Source organism: Podarcis bocagei (assembly GCF_964188305.1).
Source record: "Podarcis bocagei genome assembly, chromosome: 13".
In the NCBI taxonomy this organism is placed as follows: Eukaryota; Metazoa; Chordata; class Lepidosauria; order Squamata; family Lacertidae; genus Podarcis; species Podarcis bocagei.
The window spans coordinates 25,771,379-25,788,182 of NC_138138.1; the positions used below are offsets into that span (position 1 = coordinate 25,771,379).

Genomic DNA, 16,804 nt, shown 5'->3' on the forward strand with positions numbered 1-16,804 from the left:
CAGAGATCAAGTTTTACCTCCTAGGGGACCATAGGGAATCCGAAAGACAACTACTGTACATCAAACTGTCATTCGATTTCCCCTATTTTCCATCTGAGGTACTAAGGACCCTACCAACATGGCAGCAAAAGTATGTCAAAAATGACTTGAGGCGGAAGGGGGTGCGTACGCATGTGCAGCGCCTAAACGCCACAAGAAAACTAAGAGATATGAATATAAGAAGTGTGAACAAACGTTGCTTCCGGTTCTCGTTCGGAAATTCGTAGAACTCATAATATGGAGGGGGGAATTCTTGCTCTGCCACATACAGAAAACCTGGCAATCTAGAACCGGAAGTATAGCAATTAAACCTACTGTGGACCGGATCTCTTTGGAGCGGAAAGGGAGGGGGGAAGGAAACGGCTTCCTTTTCCCAAGAAGGGCGCTCGCGCGTCGGACATGTTGATTGAGGGCAAGCAACCGGAAGGAGGAAGGAGGCCTTCCCTTCCCGCAGCTTCCGCCGTTGAGTGAGCGCATGCGCCCTTCAGTGAATGTGGATACCGGCGAGGGGGAAAATGGCGGTTGAAGGGCCGGAGCAGGTAAGCGGGTTCCCGCGAGTGCTGAGTCACTCCGGCCTCCGCTCTCTCTCACTGTTCTCACGGGGGTGTCTTGTTTGTAAAAGTGGGCGAGAGACAAGGGATGTCCTTTTGCCACTTGCCTGGCCACAGAGGGAAGGGATGGCGGAGAGGCTTTCGTTAAAAATGGTGGTGGTGGGGCTATAAACGGGGGAGAGAGGAGGGAGTTCGTTTGTGTGTGGATTCAGATTAACGGCGAAAGTGACGGCGATGTTGGCGGGGCAACAGGGGAAGGAGGTGGCCTGACGTTAAAGGGCCCCTGATCCGACAGAGGCGCTTGGTGGTATGAAGCCAATCTGGGTGGGTGTAGTTGCTGCTCAGTGGCGTTGTTGTTATTATTATTAATTGAATTTATATACCGCCCTATACCCGGGGGTCTCAGGGCGGTTCACAGTTATAAAGCGGGGGAGGTGTGTCCTGCTTTGCCTGCCATAAAATGACAATATGGGAGGGTCCACGTAATGCGGAGAGATGGCTTGTAATGTCATGTGAAAGGTTACCAGTACTAGTAGTGATTGTGGTATTTATTAAACGTACGTACCACCCTCTTTGCGTGAAGATCGCAGGGTGGTTTCATGCAAGATGAAGACACAAAACGTATAGCACAATAAAACATCAAAAGGACTGCCGCCCATAGCTCCCCCTCCCACAAACACATTTTTTAAAGGCCATAGATTGTTCAACCAGCCCTAAAGGCCTTTGGTGTAGATTAGAGAGATGGTTTTTTGCCTGACACCTAAAGATATGTAACAATGGCACCAGGCAAGACTGTCCAGGGAGGGCGTTCAGGAGGGCATTCTACAAAGAGCCATCGCAGAAAAGGCCCGTTCTCACTTGCTGTCACTTCTAGGTGTTGGAGAGGGTGTTACTGCCTATTTTAAACAGTTAAAGGGTGCCTGTTTCTAAATACTAGGTGGGCTGGGGAGAGGAGTGAAACAGCAAATTGTAAGGTAGGGGTGACAATTCATGGTTTGGGTAGTGGGCTGTAATTTAACTTGGGGGGGGCAGGGGGTGAGCTGTGCCTCTTGTCCTTGAGCTTATCTGTCTGTCTTCTTCTCTTTGCTGTCCGAAATCTTTCGGGTAGATGGAGTTGGATGAAGGCAAAGGTGGGACTGGGCTGCGCCAGTATTACCTCTCCAAGATTGAAGAGCTACAGGTGAGATATTCTTGTTTCCTGGAGTGGGAGGATCAATATAAGTTCTCACTTTGTAAATCCTTTCTCAAATGCAGACAACACAACTTTCATACACACAGGTAGTTAAAGTTGTTTTAACACGTGGGGCATACTATGGCTAGTGGATCTTTAGATGATCTCCAGGCTCTTTATTGGCTCACTTTTTTATTCCTATAGTGCATATGTTAAGGGCAAGATATAGGCCCTCCACTCAGGTTTATAATTAAGGGATGAAGATAGGCATGCATTCTATAATGTGGTTTTGACAAAAAGTTTGCTGGGCTATGGCGCGCGTGTGCTCAAATAACTTTCAACACACACAGAGTATGTCTTTCTTCACTGTAAAAGACAAGACATGACACATAAAGGAAGGTGTTTGGAAGGAAAAGAGAGCTCTCTTCGACAATACTGCGGGGGTAGGGGAGTAGAAGAGACTTGTGTATTTGCTACCTTTATCTCACACCTTTCCTCCAAGGAGCTTAAGGCAGTTTACATGGTGGTTCTTCCCCCCCCCCCTCCTGCCCTGTGAGGTAGGCGAGCTGAGATAGTAACTGACCAAAGCTTACTTGGAGAGCTACACAGCAAAGTGAGGGGTTGAACCTAAGTCTCCTTGACCTTAATCCAAAACTCTGACCACCACATGCATTTGGTGTTTACATCCTCTTTGGAGCTAGCTGCTTTTCCACTACTTAGGAAAAGATAATGCAATTACCTATCAACCCTTGTTTGCCAGCTAGTAGCCAGAGTGCCCCAACTCGTATCTCGGTGAGAATAATTATCTGGTGGCTGGCATAGGGGGAGCAAACACTCTTAGTTGACGTGGTACTATGCTATTTTGGGATGAGGTGTCATCTTTCTCCATTTCTTCTTCAAGTTGATAGTCAACGATAAGAGCCAGAATCTCAGGCGGCTGCAGGCACAGCGGAATGAACTCAATGCCAAGGGTAAGATGGGGATTGTTCAGCTCTCTGCAGTGTTGCTTTTGTGTTTTGGGAGAGGTTTGATGGCTTTTGTTTTTAAATTCTGTTTCTACTCTGCACCCACATTTTCCCCACTGGCAAAAACCAGTATATGTTTGCTACCTTAATTTGAAGCAACTTTGCTTTACTGATTATATTTTTATAAAGTGTAATGCTTTTATGTTAAGAATCTGTGGTCACTGTATGTAATCTCATAAGTAAAATATCAAACACTGGGTATATTTATAACCTGAGATGTAAATACTTTTAAATGTAATCAAAATAGAAAGCAGCAGAGTTTTGTGTCCTAAGTTGTATATAAAGCATTTTGTTTCCTTAAGGTGGTTAACTAAGCTTTTGGACTGTTCTGAAACAGATATGCTACTTATTTTCTTACTTCTTTTTATGAAACCGCCCCCCCCCCCCGAGAAATGTTTCCTCCCTTGCTTCTGGAAATGTTGCCTCTCTAGGGAGGGACAGTTCCTGAGTTGTCCAAGATGATGCTGAATTGGGAGACTTCCTCTCCACTGATGCTAATGCTGTTTTGTTTTCTCTGACCACCCTAGTGCGCCTGCTTCGCGAGGAGTTGCAACTTCTGCAGGAACAAGGTTCCTACGTGGGTGAAGTGGTGAGGGCTATGGACAAAAAGAAAGTGCTTGTCAAGGTATGGTCACCCCCTGCATGTGTGTATCAGATATATACATCTCTCTGCGTAGAGGAGGGTTGTCCTTCAAACAGGCTATGATTGTGAGCTGGGAATAATAACTGTTGGCATTTAAACAGTACTTTTCAATATTCAAAGCACAGTGTTAAAACTAGGACTGGGAAGAACATGGGTTCAAATACCAGCCTGGCTGGGAAGTTCATTGGGTGATCTTGGGTTAGTTGCCATCTCTCACCCGAGCCTCCGCCCCACAAATTTGTGAGCAGAAAATGGGGGTTGAGAAGAGATGCATATATGCTGCTCTGAGCTCCTTGGAGGAAGAGTGGCATGAAAAGGACAGCTCTGTAAGGTTGAAATTGGAAGACAGTGGCATGTCTGAGGCCCCTAATTACTTCATGGTAGAGAAGAGAATTTTAAACTGGATTCACAACTCATTTTCTTGTTACTTTGCTGTTTCTGGACAGAAGTAGCAAAAATGATTGGATATCTAGGTGCTTAATGAATCCTGTGTGGCTTCCAAAACTCTTTTTTATCTGTTTTTACAATAGTAATCTTCCTCAATAATATCTTCAAGTTGTTTTGCACTGTAAGCTAGAAGTGCTTTGCCATACGGAAGTGGGTACAGTGGTGCTTCGCAAGACGAAAAGAATCCGTTCCGCGAGTCTCTTCGTCTTGCGGTTTTTCCGTCTTGCGAAGCAAGCCCATTAGCGGATTAGCGCTATTAGCGGCTTAGCGGGCTTAGCGGATCAGCTGATTAGCGGCTTAGCGGATCAGCTGTTAAGCGTCTTAGCGGATCAGCTGATAAGCGTCTTAGCGGATCAGCTGATAAGCGGCTTAGCGGATCAGCTGATAAGCGGCTTAGCGGATCAGCTGATAAGCGGCTTAGCGGATCAGCTTATAAGCGGCTTAGCGGCTTAGGATCAGCTGATAAGCGGCTTAGCGGCTTGGGAAAAAGGGGGGGGGAGGAAAAACGCCCCGCAGGAACTCGCAAGAAATTTTCGTCTTGCGAAGCAAGCCCATAGGAAATTCGTTTTGCGAAGCACCTCCAAAACGGAAAATCCTTTCGTCTAGCGGGTTTTCCGCCTTGCGAGGCATTCGTCTTGCGGGGCACCACTGTATATTTTTCCTATGAGCCATGTTGACTGTCGATTTCTTTGGCTTGACTTGTTTTGCCATTGATGCTGCAAGTGTTTGATTCTTACGGTAATAACTGGCCCTCTATTCCAGGTTCATCCTGAAGGCAAGTTTGTTGTTGATGTGGATAAAAACATAGACATCAACGATGTGAGTATTTGCTGGGCCATGTCTGGTATTCCACAGACATGGGAATACCAGAATGGGAATAGTGGTGTTTATGTCTCTGTTGGATTTGCATGTGTGCTGTTTTCTTTCCTGTGTCTGGGTTTGCTCTATCTTTTAAATGCCCCTGGGGAAACCCAGGGTGGAACATGCATCTCATGTACCTCTATACCACACAGGTAACCCCGAACTGCCGTGTTGCCTTGCGGAATGACAGCTACACACTCCACAAGATCTTGCCAAACAAGGTGGACCCCCTGGTCTCATTGATGATGGTGGAGAAAGTGCCAGACTCCACTTATGAGATGATTGGCGGCCTTGACAAGCAGATCAAAGAGATCAAGGAAGTGATTGAGCTGCCCGTCAAGCATCCAGAGCTTTTTGAAGCTTTGGGCATTGCTCAACCCAAGGCAAGTGAAGAGAGATGTGGTGTCCCCACCATATCATGCCTCGCTTTCTCACTAGACCAGACTTTAGATAAATGGATAGATGATTACTCACACTTGACATTAACTACAAATAAGTATTGAAATACTCATCCCACATGAAGAGAAGCAGTCCGGTTTGCCATCGCCCCCGTTTCCTGGGCCTTCCTTAGGGAGGGGTGCATAGGCTATAGCACATGCCTTGATTCAGAAGGCCAAGGTTCAACCCCTGACATCTCCAGTTCAAGGGAAATAGCCTTTCTCAGAATGGAAAACAACTACTGTTCAGGGCTAGGCAGACCAAGGGACTCCATGCCCACGGCAAATGAAGGGTGGGTAGAAAGCAGGTCTCTGTATTAAAAGCCTGCAAAAGGATGCAAAAATTTTTTTTAATGATATTTATTAGAAGTTTAAAGATTACAGAAAAAAGACAAAAGGAAAACAATAAAAAGTTTAACAGAACATACAATACATAAAAAGAAAAACATAAAAAAACAATACAACAATACAGCAAAAAGAAACAAAAACTCTAAAACACACATCCAATATTCCATATCTTTACCTTTCATTTACTTGTTTCATCGACCTCCTCACACCTCCCTTTTTGTATTCTAGTTCAATTAACTATTTCAGCAAATTCTTTCCATCTTTCTCAATTTTTGTTCTATAATTTATCTTAACGGTCTAACCTTAAATTTTTTCATTTTGGCCCATTATCAACCAGCTTTTACTTAATTCTGTATTAAATTTCTGCTAAAACCATATAGCTTCATTCCAGCATCCTTCTACCATTCATTAATTTTGCAATATTTTTGTAAATATACTTTAAATTTTTTCCAATCTTCTTCCACCGACTCCATCCTAATCTTTGGTCTTAAAATAATAACATTAGATTTTTCCCTATTAACAACCCATTTTTCATATTCCCTTAAAGCATTACAGCTGGAAACCACTTAATTTCTATCCAACATCATTCTAACATTCATTAATTTTACAATATTTCTGTAGATAGTCTTTAAATATCTTCCAATCTTCTTCCACCGACTCTTCTCCCTGGTCTCGGATTCTGCCAGTCATTTCTGCCAGTTCCATATAGTCCATCAGCTTCATCTGCCATTCTTCCAGAGTGGGTAAATCTTGTGTCTTCCAATACTTTGCAATGAGTATTCTTGCTGCTGTTGTAGCGTACATAAAAAAAATTCTATCCTTCTTTAACACCAATTGGCCGACTATGCCCAGGAGGAAGGCCTCTGGTTTCTTCAAGAAGGTATATTTAAATACCTTTTTCAGTTCATTATATATCATTTCCCAGAAAGCCTTAATCCTTGGGCACGTCCACCAAAGGTGAAAGAATGTACCTTCAGTTTCTTTACATTTCCAACATTTATTATCGGGCAAGTGGTAGATTTTTGCAAGCCTGGGACTCCATGCCCACGACAAATGGAGGGTGGGTAGAAAGCAGGCCTCTGTATTAAAAGCCTGCAAAAGGATGCAAATTTTCTACACCTTTTGTTTCATCGCTCCAACTGACACCATCAAGGTACTAGATAGTCTGCAAGAGACTTCCGGGGGCGGCGCGAAACTGTAATGGCGGTCCTCTTCGTTCTCTGAAGAGGGGCTCCGCGGAAAAGGGTCGTTCGCTGCGGCATAGCGACGACCCATCAAGATAAACCACGGGTAGAGTGAGCCCGTGGCCGTGGGACTCGGCGGGCACCAGAAGCTGCTCTGAAAACACAGAAGGGACCCCGTAAGGAGACCCGGAGTGAAGGAGGGGTAGCGGTGCTGTGAGTTCATCGCTCTTTCCGCGGAAGTGAAGCCGCGCGGCTGTTACAGATGAGCGCTGATCCTTCTTCCTAAAATCAACACCAAACTGCAAGTAACATACCCGTGAGTAAAGGGGTTTAAAATTTGGCAAAGAATTTCGTAAATTCGGCTGAAAGCGGGAGACGAGAAAAGGGAAGTCCGTCTTCCGACATTGCTGACAAGATCAAAGCAAAGCTTTAAAAAGCGGAAAGCGCTTGAAACGGGACTGTGGGAAGCTTTAACTTCTTCGTGCTATCAGATCTGCTTGTTCTTTTAAACTGAAGGTGGAAATGGACATTGACTAAAAGAAGTAGTAAATGGGGACTTTCCTCCTATCTTTTTTCTTCTTTGGGCTGTATTTTTAAGGAGCCAGATCGTCGGGCTGCCAGAGAGGGAGACTGTGTCAAACTGCGGAAACAGTTGTAAAAACTTTGCTGGAACGTAACTGTTACATCTGAGCAGAAAAGATTGGATGGGATACTGTTGCAAGCACCTCTTGTGAAACTTTGTTGAATTATAAAAGGTGCTTTGGGAAACTTTGAGTTTCTGAAGGGACTGTTGGACTATTGGATTTACTGATTTGAAATAATTTGGAACTTTAATGGCGGATTACTTCCTTCTTTGTCTTTGAAACCTGGTGGCACTCCCCCTACAGGGCTTTCGGATTATAAAATCCTGGGAACTGACTTTTGTTTTGAATTCCACTTCACTGGTTGTTTACTTCTGAATTTGCCTCTCCCATGGAACAACAGACAATCTGACCTTGAACACTGACAGATGTGTAATGAGTGGTGCAGGGAGAACAAGAGCATCTAAAGCTAAGGAATATAAAGAGGCTAAGGAAAAAGAAAAAGAAAGAAAACCAACACAATTTGTACAAACAACACTGACCCAAGGACGCCGATCGTCGGTTCCAGCTGTACTGGTGTCTCAGAGGGAAGGGGAAATAACCGAGAAGTCCACTGAAGAAGATATGGCAGCAGGTGGGTCAGATACATTATTAAAACAAATATTGGAGCAACTATCAAGTTTAAACCAGAAAGTGGACGACCAGTCTTTGAAAATAGATAAAGCGACCTCTTCGATTCAAAAATTGACTGAACAAGTTTCCCAGCACACGCAAGCTATAGAGAATTTGCAAGGAGCAACAGCGGAAAATCGGGAATTAGCTGGAGAAGCAATTCAGAAAGTGGGAGCTTTACAAAAAGAAGTTGAAGAAATTAAAGGAGAAGTCAAGCCCCTGCACAAACAGGTGGGTGAACAACAAATTTATCTGTCAATGGTGGAACTGAAAAATCGCGAGAGCAACATCAAATTGAGAGGCATCCCGGAACTCGAGCAAGGAGACCTGATTGGATACTTGACGCAGGAATTCACGAAGTTCTGGGGTTTAAAGGAGGATATAGATTTCAGGATTGTCTCGGCATATAGACTGGGAAGATTGGTAAGGAAAGACAAATCCAGGGACTGCTTGATAATTTTAAGATCAAAGGAAGAGAGAGATAAGATCCTAGGTCTTCACTTCAAAAAAGCAATTGAAATTCAAGATAAAAGGGTGGAAATTTACAGAGATATTCCGAGACAGTTGTTGGACCTCAGAGCCACCTATACAGAACTAGCAAAATTGCTGAGACACAACGCAATTCCCTATAGGTGGGAGTTTCCACAAGGATTATCCTTCACCTACAAAGAAAGGAAGGTCAAAATTAGAACATCTGAAGATAACCAAAAGTTCCTTCACGACCACGGAGAAGATCTCCAAAAAGGAACAGATTGGCTTCCAACCCTACCAACACCAATACTGCCTGGAGGCGGGCCAACGCCTGCACCCTCGGGATCTGAGCAAAAGGAAGGCACCTCACCCTAAGAACATCTTAATTAGAACAGGATGTCTCTGCAGCTACTTAGTTGGAATATAAATGGCGGGAATTCTCCGGAAAAAAGAAGGAGGATATTTCATATCCTAAAAAAAGAACAATTGGATGTAATATGCCTCCAAGAAACACATGTGACTAGGCTCCACAGGAAAGTACTAATCAATAAAAGACTTGGCCAAGAATTTATTTCATCTGACAAAGTTAAAAAAAGAGGCGTTGTAATTTATGCAAAGGAGAACCTGTCACCAAAATTTCTATTTAAAGATGATCATGGAAGAACTCTCGCAATTGAAATTCAAACACAAGGAGAGAAGATTTTGATATTAGGAATTTATGCGCCAAATGATGGAAAATCAGAATTCTACAAGAAGCTGCATGAGACAATGATGGACTATCTGGACTATTCTAACATTATTGTGATGGGAGATATGAATGGGGTGGTGTCAACAAATATGGACAAATCCCAAAATCAAAACTTAACAACAGACGGCAGACTTCCTAAAACCTTTTTTGAAATGACAGACAATATGGACTTGATTGACATTTGGAGGACAAGGAACCCCTTGGGTAAAGAAGGAACCTTCTTTTCTGAGGCCCATCTGTCATGGACACGAATCGACCAAATTTGGATATCTAGAGGGATGGCACCGAAAACAAGAAAAGTGGAAATCTGCCCAAAAACCTGCTCCGACCATAACGCCTTGAAAATGGAATTGAGACTTATCCCAACCGGATCCTTCAGATGGAGAATGAATGACACCTTGTTGAGAGATCAAGAGATTGTTAAGAAGGCCCAAAAAACCCTAAAGGACTATTTTGAAATAAATTTGAACACTACGGTGGAGAAAAGAACAATCTGGGATGCAAGTAAAGCTGTAATGAGAGGGTTTCTGATACAACAGAATACAATAAAGAGAAAATTTTGGAATGGAAAAAAAGAAAAAATTCTAGAGAAAATAAGTGAAGGAGAGAAAAAGCTGAGAACCAAACCAAAGTCAAAAGAGGTGCTAAGAGAGATCAAATTCCATCAAGCACAATATTCGAAATTGATCAATCAAGAGATTGAATGGAAAATTAAACAAATGAAGCAGAGATCGTTTGAATCAGCAAACAAATGTGGAAAGTTGCTAGCTTGGCAGTTGAAAAAAAGACAAAAGTTAAACACGGTTACAAACTTGGAGATTCAAGGAAAAATAGTTCAGAAACCAGAAGAAATAAGAAAGTGCTTCCACAGATACTTCAAAGAGCTTTATGCACAGGGGCCTCAGAAAGAATCGGAAATAGACCAATTTTTGAGGACAAATGGACTATCTAAAATAAGTCAAGACAAAAGATCAATTCTCAACAGCAAAATAACTCAACAGGAAATTGAAGGTGCCATTCAAAATATGCAACTTGGCAAATCCCCAGGCCCGGATGGACTCACCTCCAAATATTATAAGACTTTGAGGGACTTCTTGATACAACCGTTGTTGGAGGTCTGTAACCAGATTATGGAGGGGAGGAGGGCACCGGAAACGTGGAAAGAAGCATTCATCACATTGATACCCAAATCAGAAAGGGAAAAGACCCAGCTTAAGAATTACCGTCCCATCTCACTCCTGAATGTGGATTACAAAATATTTGCAGACATTTTAGCGAATAGACTTAAAAATGTATTAAATGAAGTAATCCACAAGGACCAAGCAGGCTTTCTCCCTGGTAGACACATGTCTGACAACACTAGGAACATTATTGATATATTGGAGCTGTTGCGAATTAGAAACACAAGGGCAGCCTTAATCTTCATTGATGCGGAGAAAGCTTTTGACAACATTTCTTGGATGTTTATGAAGAAAAACTTGAAAGGGATGGGAGTGGGACGGGGGTTTGAAAATGGACTAGAAGTAATTTATTCAGAGCAAAAAGCTAAGCTGATAGTGAACAATGTGGTATCGGAGGAACTCCAAATTGAAAAAGGGACACGACAGGGGTGCCCTCTATCCCCTCTGTTATTTATTTCTGTTCTGGAGGTATTGCTGAATATGATCAGGGAGGACCAGTTGGTGCAGGGTATAGTGGTCGGAGCGAAACAATACAAACTGAAAGCTTTTGCAGATGACTTAGTCTTGACAGTACAGGAGCCAGAATCTAGTACAAAAAGAGTTCTGGAACTTATCTTGGAGTTTGGTCGGGTGGCGGGATTTAAGCTAAACAAACAAAAAACTAAGGTTTTGGTCAAAAATCTGACACCTACAGAGATAGAGGGGTACCAGAAAGAGACAGAGCTAAGTGTGGTTAAAAAAGTGAAATACCTGGGGGTATCCTTGTCCACTAAAAATTTAAACCTTTTCAAAGATAATTATGAAAAATGTTGGTTGGAAATTAAAAAAGACTTGGATATTTGGTCAAGATTGAAACTTACCTTGTCAGGCCGAATCGCAGCTATAAAGATGTGTGTTTTGCCAAAAATGTTATTCTTATTTCAAACCCTTCAGGTCGTGGACAGAATGGAATGTTTTGGAAAATGGCAGAAGGATATCTCTAAGTTTGTCTGGCAGGGCAAAAAGCCCCGAATAAAATTTAAAATATTAACTGACTCAAAAGAAAGAGGGGGGTTTGCCCTGCCGGATTTAAGGTTGTACTACGAAGCTGCAGCCTTCTGCTGGTTGAAGGATTGGTTTCTGTTGGAAAACACCGATGTCCTAGATCTGGAAGGGTTTGATAATGTGTATGGTTGGCATGCATACTTGTGGTATGACAAGGCGAAGGTTCACAAACTGTTTAAAAACCATATTGTCAGAAAATCAATTTTTGCCATCTGGATGAAGTACAAGGACTTATTAGAAAGTAAGACCCCGAGGTGGTTATCACCAGTGGAAGCCAAGATTTCTAAAAAAAGGCCCAATATGGAGGCCTACTGGCCAAAATATTGGGAATTGATTGAAAGAGTTGGAGATAATTGGAAGCTCCAAAGCCAGGACAAACTAAAAAGTAAGGTGCGAGATTGGTTACATTATGCTCAAATTCAAGAGGTATTTAAAATGGATAAAAAAGTGGGTTTTCAGTTGGAGAAATCGAAACTGGAGACGGAGTTACTAGAACCAAAGACTAAGGTACTTTCGAGGATGTATGACTTGCTGCTTAAATGGAACACACAGGATGAGACAGTTAAATCTGCTATGATAAAATGGGCACAGGATGTAGGACACAACATTATGTCTGAGGACTGGGAAATGTTATGGAACACCGGTATGAAATTCACGGCATGTAGTGCCTTGAAAGAGAACAATATGAAAATGGTATACCGGTGGTACATGACCCCAGTCAAGTTGGCTAAAATATATCATCTTTCTGATAATAAGTGTTGGAAATGCAAGGAGGCAGAAGGGACATTCTTTCACCTCTGGTGGACCTGCCCGAAAGTAAAGGCCTTTTGGGAAATGATACATAATGAGCTGAAAAAGGTATTCAAATATACCTTTTCTAAGAAACCAGAGGCCTTTCTTCTGGGCATGGTGGACCGGAAGGTGCCAAAGAAGGATAGAACCTTGTTTATGTATGCAACCACAGCAGCAAGGATCCTTATTGCAAAGTTCTGGAAGACACCAGATTTACCCACACTGGAGGACTGGCAGACGCAGCTGATGGACTACATGGAGTTGGCAGAAATGACTGGCAGAATCCGAGATCTGAGCGAAGAAACAATGGAGGAAGACTGGAAAAAATTTAAGGACTATTTGCAAAAATACTATAAGTTGTTTGAATGTTAAGATTGTGCACGATTAAGAAACGTCACGCTTCTGCAATTTATCTAAGTAAATGATAAAGTAAGTAATGATGAAAAAACGAGACAAATTAGAAACAAAATATTATGTTTATTAAAAGTCTTGAAAACAAATTACAAACTTTCGAAATTGGTAACATAATAAACTCAAAGGTACAATAAGATGTGAAACAAGATAATAAATTGCTGAACTGGTTAGAATAATGAAAGCAATGTTGAGAGGATGTGAGGAGGTCTAAAAGAAAGTGAAATTGATGATATTTAACTTTTGTCTTTTTTTCTCTATTTTTTTTTCATATATAAAAAAAAATGTTTCTTGTATGTTGCTATGTAAATTAATCTGTTAACCTATGGAAAGAAACGCAATAAAAATTTTATAAAAAAAAAAAAATAGATAGTCTGCAAGAGAGGTTGTCGGACGTGCTGTGCCACCATGAGTTCCTTTCTCTTCCTCTCCACTAAATGGGTTTAGTTCCCTCTCCATACTAATCTCATGTTACACTTATTGCAGGGTGTGCTGCTGTATGGACCTCCTGGGACTGGGAAAACTTTGCTGGCCCGAGCAGTGGCTCATCACACTGATTGCACGTTCATCCGTGTCTCTGGCTCTGAGCTTGTGCAGAAGTTCATTGGGGAAGGTGAGTGAGGCAGGGTGGATGGGAGAGAGAAAGTTTTTATTGTTTATCACATTTTTATCCTTCCCTTATTCTAGCCTGGAATTTAAGGCAGCATGCTTTACACACACACATACCCCACAAGTTTTTTATAGAGTGGAACTTCTGTTTTTGAGTGTCTCAGAAGTTGAATGTTTTGGCTTTCAAATGCCGAAAAGCCGGAAGTAACTGTTTCAGTTTCCAAACAATTTTCGGAAGGTGAATGTGCCACACGGCTTCTGTTCTGAGTTTCCCTACTGTATTGAGGCTTCAACTTTCAGGTTTTAAACGTTTTGGAAGTCAAACAGTCTTCTAGAATGGATTACATTTCAAAAACCGAGGTTCCATTGTACATATATACATTACAAGTACATTAACCATTACAAGTCACTTCTCTTAGGACTTCCCAGTCCATCTCTCCATGGCATTCCATTCAAACTTTATTAGGCAGTGTACATGTTATTCTCAGGAGACCCAACCATCCAGGCACTGAGGAGACCCAGCCCTCCTTAGCTTCAGTAAGGTGGCAGCTCATGTATCTTAGACCATACCTGGGGAGCCGCCATGTATTCTTTTTCCCACTAGAAAAAGGTAGCTGCCTGTACAGTTTAGCGGATGACTTGAAAAAGACCGTTTACAATTTTGCAGAGCCTAAAAATGGGAGTTCTACAGTCCTCCGAGCACAGAATTGGTCACAAGATTCCAGTTCTGTGATCAAGTTGCCTCTTTGCCATAATTTTTCCAGGGTATGCCTGTTGATTGAGCACTATTCTACCCGTCTCTTAAAAATGCAACTAGGCTCTCTGAGATGGGGCTGGCGGGATGGTTTGTGTTTGATAGAGGGGTAAGGGAGCATTTTTAGATAGGGCTGTATGTTTGGGGGACAAGCTCATCTAGCTCTTGGGGGGCACTGCAGTAATTGCTAAAGGATCTTGGCTTGTTTCCTGGTGGCAGGTGCACGGATGGTGCGTGAGCTCTTTGTCATGGCCCGGGAGCACGCTCCCTCCATTATCTTCATGGATGAGATTGATTCCATTGGCTCCTCCCGTCTGGAGGGTGGCTCTGGTGGGGACAGCGAGGTTCAGCGCACCATGTTAGAACTGCTCAACCAGCTTGATGGTTTTGAGGCCACCAAGAATATCAAGGTATGTTGTGAAAGGGACAGAATCCACACTTTCCCATCATTCTGTGGATTATGCACAGGAACGTAGTTCGTATAATTGATGAAGTTTGAAGAATGTTGCTCTTTTTGGCATATATGTTTTTAAAGAAATACATAATTTGAACCTAGATTGCACTTAAGGCTATGAAACCTTGCTACCAAACTATAGAGGGACAGAAGTGGAGGAGGAGGAGGCAGAGGATTCCGGCTGCAGGAGAAGTAATAGGTGGCTTGGGGAAGAATGGTTACTGTGGTCTGTTGAAGGGTAGCGGGGATAGATGTAGCATCTGCTGATAATTATTAGCCAAAACACTGCATATAGAATTCTAGTGAAATGCTCTTTTTGTCCTGTTTAGGTCATCATGGCGACCAACCGCATAGACATCTTGGATTCAGCCCTGCTTCGTCCTGGGCGTATCGACAGAAAAATTGAATTCCCTCCACCAAATGAAGAGGTAATGGAGACTTTGTAGGAGACAGCCATTGTATTTCTCCCTGTAGTAGGCTTTCCCTCAATAGCTTCTCTTACCCTGGCAGCCAGTGTCCCTGTTTGCAAAACTGCATTGTCATTTAACTGCCGCTTCCTCTCTCCTTCCTGTCACTCCATAGGCTCGACTTGACATCTTGAAGATCCACTCTCGCAAGATGAACCTGACACGGGGAATTAATTTGCGGAAAATTGCGGAGCTGATGCCAGGGGCTTCAGGGGCTGAGGTCAAGGTAAAGTAGCAAGCTTGCGTCCGAGAATTCTGCTCCCCAAGTTTGGCACCCCTTCTCTAACTACCACATGCAGCATTAAGGATCATTTGATTATCAAGGCTTGCTAGAGATTCTTGGTAACACTTTTTGAGGCTTGTATGTTTGCATCAGTGAGCGGAAGGGACTTCAGACAAAGATTTTAAAAATCAAGGATTTCGGAATCTCTTGTGGTGGTGTGTGCACCCACACATTCAAACTATTTTGATACTATTGGGTTGTCCTGACCAACCATTTCCCATCAGTGGAGAGGTTCAGTACCTAGTCATATGTATTAATCTCACACACATCCACTTCGACGGCTATCATTTTGTTATCCTTGGGTGCGGCAGAAGCAAGCCTATCTGGGCTGTATATTCTCTTGGCATTTGTGTGGGGCAGCTCTGGTGGGTCCCTTACATATCTCTTTTGCAGGGCGTGTGCACAGAAGCTGGAATGTACGCGTTGAGGGAGAGGCGGGTACATGTAACTCAAGAAGACTTCGAGATGGCTGTAGCAAAGGTATTGTGGGTTGTGGGCATGAGGGAAGGGCTATTCTTTCGGGGTGGAAAGAGCCCAAGATATAGGGGATTTGCATTTTGTTGCTCTTGTCATCAGTGTTTGTGTCAGAACTTGCCTTTCTCCTAAAGTGCTGCAGAGATTAAATGAAGGAGTGGGTAATAGTGGGGACCTTATAGTGTAGTCACTTGTTACATTAAGGCTGTACTTTTACAGAGAAAGCCTATGTGGTTTGTTCCAGGGCAGGGTAGACATTATAAAAAGGAAAAAAAAAGCCCACATCCATTTTTGTTGTGGGAGGGATATGGAAGGAATAGTGAGAGTTTAATGCATGTATTCAGGGTGGGATTGGAGCTGAGACTTCATATTGTCCAACAGGTAGTATACAAAAAGGTTACTAAATTGTGTAGAATTTGGGTAGCCATTTAACTGCTTGGAAGTTTGATCTCTGCTACTGGCCTTTTTGCCTTTCTGACTTTATTACTAATGTTCTTTCTCTTTGGCAGGTTATGCAAAAAGACAGTGAGAAGAATATGTCTATCAAGAAGCTGTGGAAATAAGTTGCTGCCCCTACCCAAGCAAGTGAATTCCGACCTCATTCTCCACTGTAATCTTTACACCCCAATGTCCTTCCCCCCTCTTAATAAAACTTAATATTAACAGTTGTGCTTGTAAATAGAGGAAGGAGAAGCAAGCACAGAAATTTGTGCTTAAAGACTTATCTGTTCCTCCAGTTCTACAGAAAATTAGCTCCCAGAAGCAGAGTCTTTTGGTACAATAGATTTCACTCCACTGACTGTGGGAAGGTAGCATTTTGAAGCACTGTTAAGGCCCAAGGTCAAATAGCTTTATTTGAAAAGCCTCTTTAATGCCATTCTTAATTGAATGCTATGTTAAACACCTTAAGTGTTGGTATTTCCCAGTGTATCTTTTCCCCAAATCATGATGAGTGGGCTTGTGAGTCTTTCGACCCATCAAATATCAATTCTCTGTCCTAGAACCCTTATAGGGTTGGTATGAAAAGAGAACCGCTGAGAGATTATGATTTATCATGATCTGTATGAAACAGTGTTATTGTTCAAGGAAGCCTGTCTTTGGAGCACTCAACTAGAAACTGCGATCAGGAGAAATTTTAAAGTGAACTGATTAAATTT

The 16,804-nt window shown here is 42.6% G+C and overlaps 1 protein-coding gene across 1 annotated transcript; it reads left to right on the forward strand.

Moving 5' to 3' along the window:
- Positions 1-430: 430 nt before the first annotated feature.
- Positions 431-16,312, forward strand: PSMC5 (proteasome 26S subunit, ATPase 5). The gene is made up of 12 exons (XM_081166683.1): positions 431-578; positions 1,699-1,770; positions 2,663-2,732; positions 3,314-3,411; positions 4,639-4,695; positions 4,890-5,120; positions 13,093-13,219; positions 14,189-14,379; positions 14,753-14,851; positions 15,006-15,116; positions 15,567-15,653; positions 16,157-16,312. The coding sequence occupies exons 1-12, from the start codon at positions 531-533 to the stop codon at positions 16,208-16,210; spliced, it is 1,245 nt and encodes a 414-aa protein (XP_081022809.1). The 5' UTR covers positions 431-530; the 3' UTR covers positions 16,211-16,312.
- Positions 16,313-16,804: the final 492 nt, after the last annotated feature.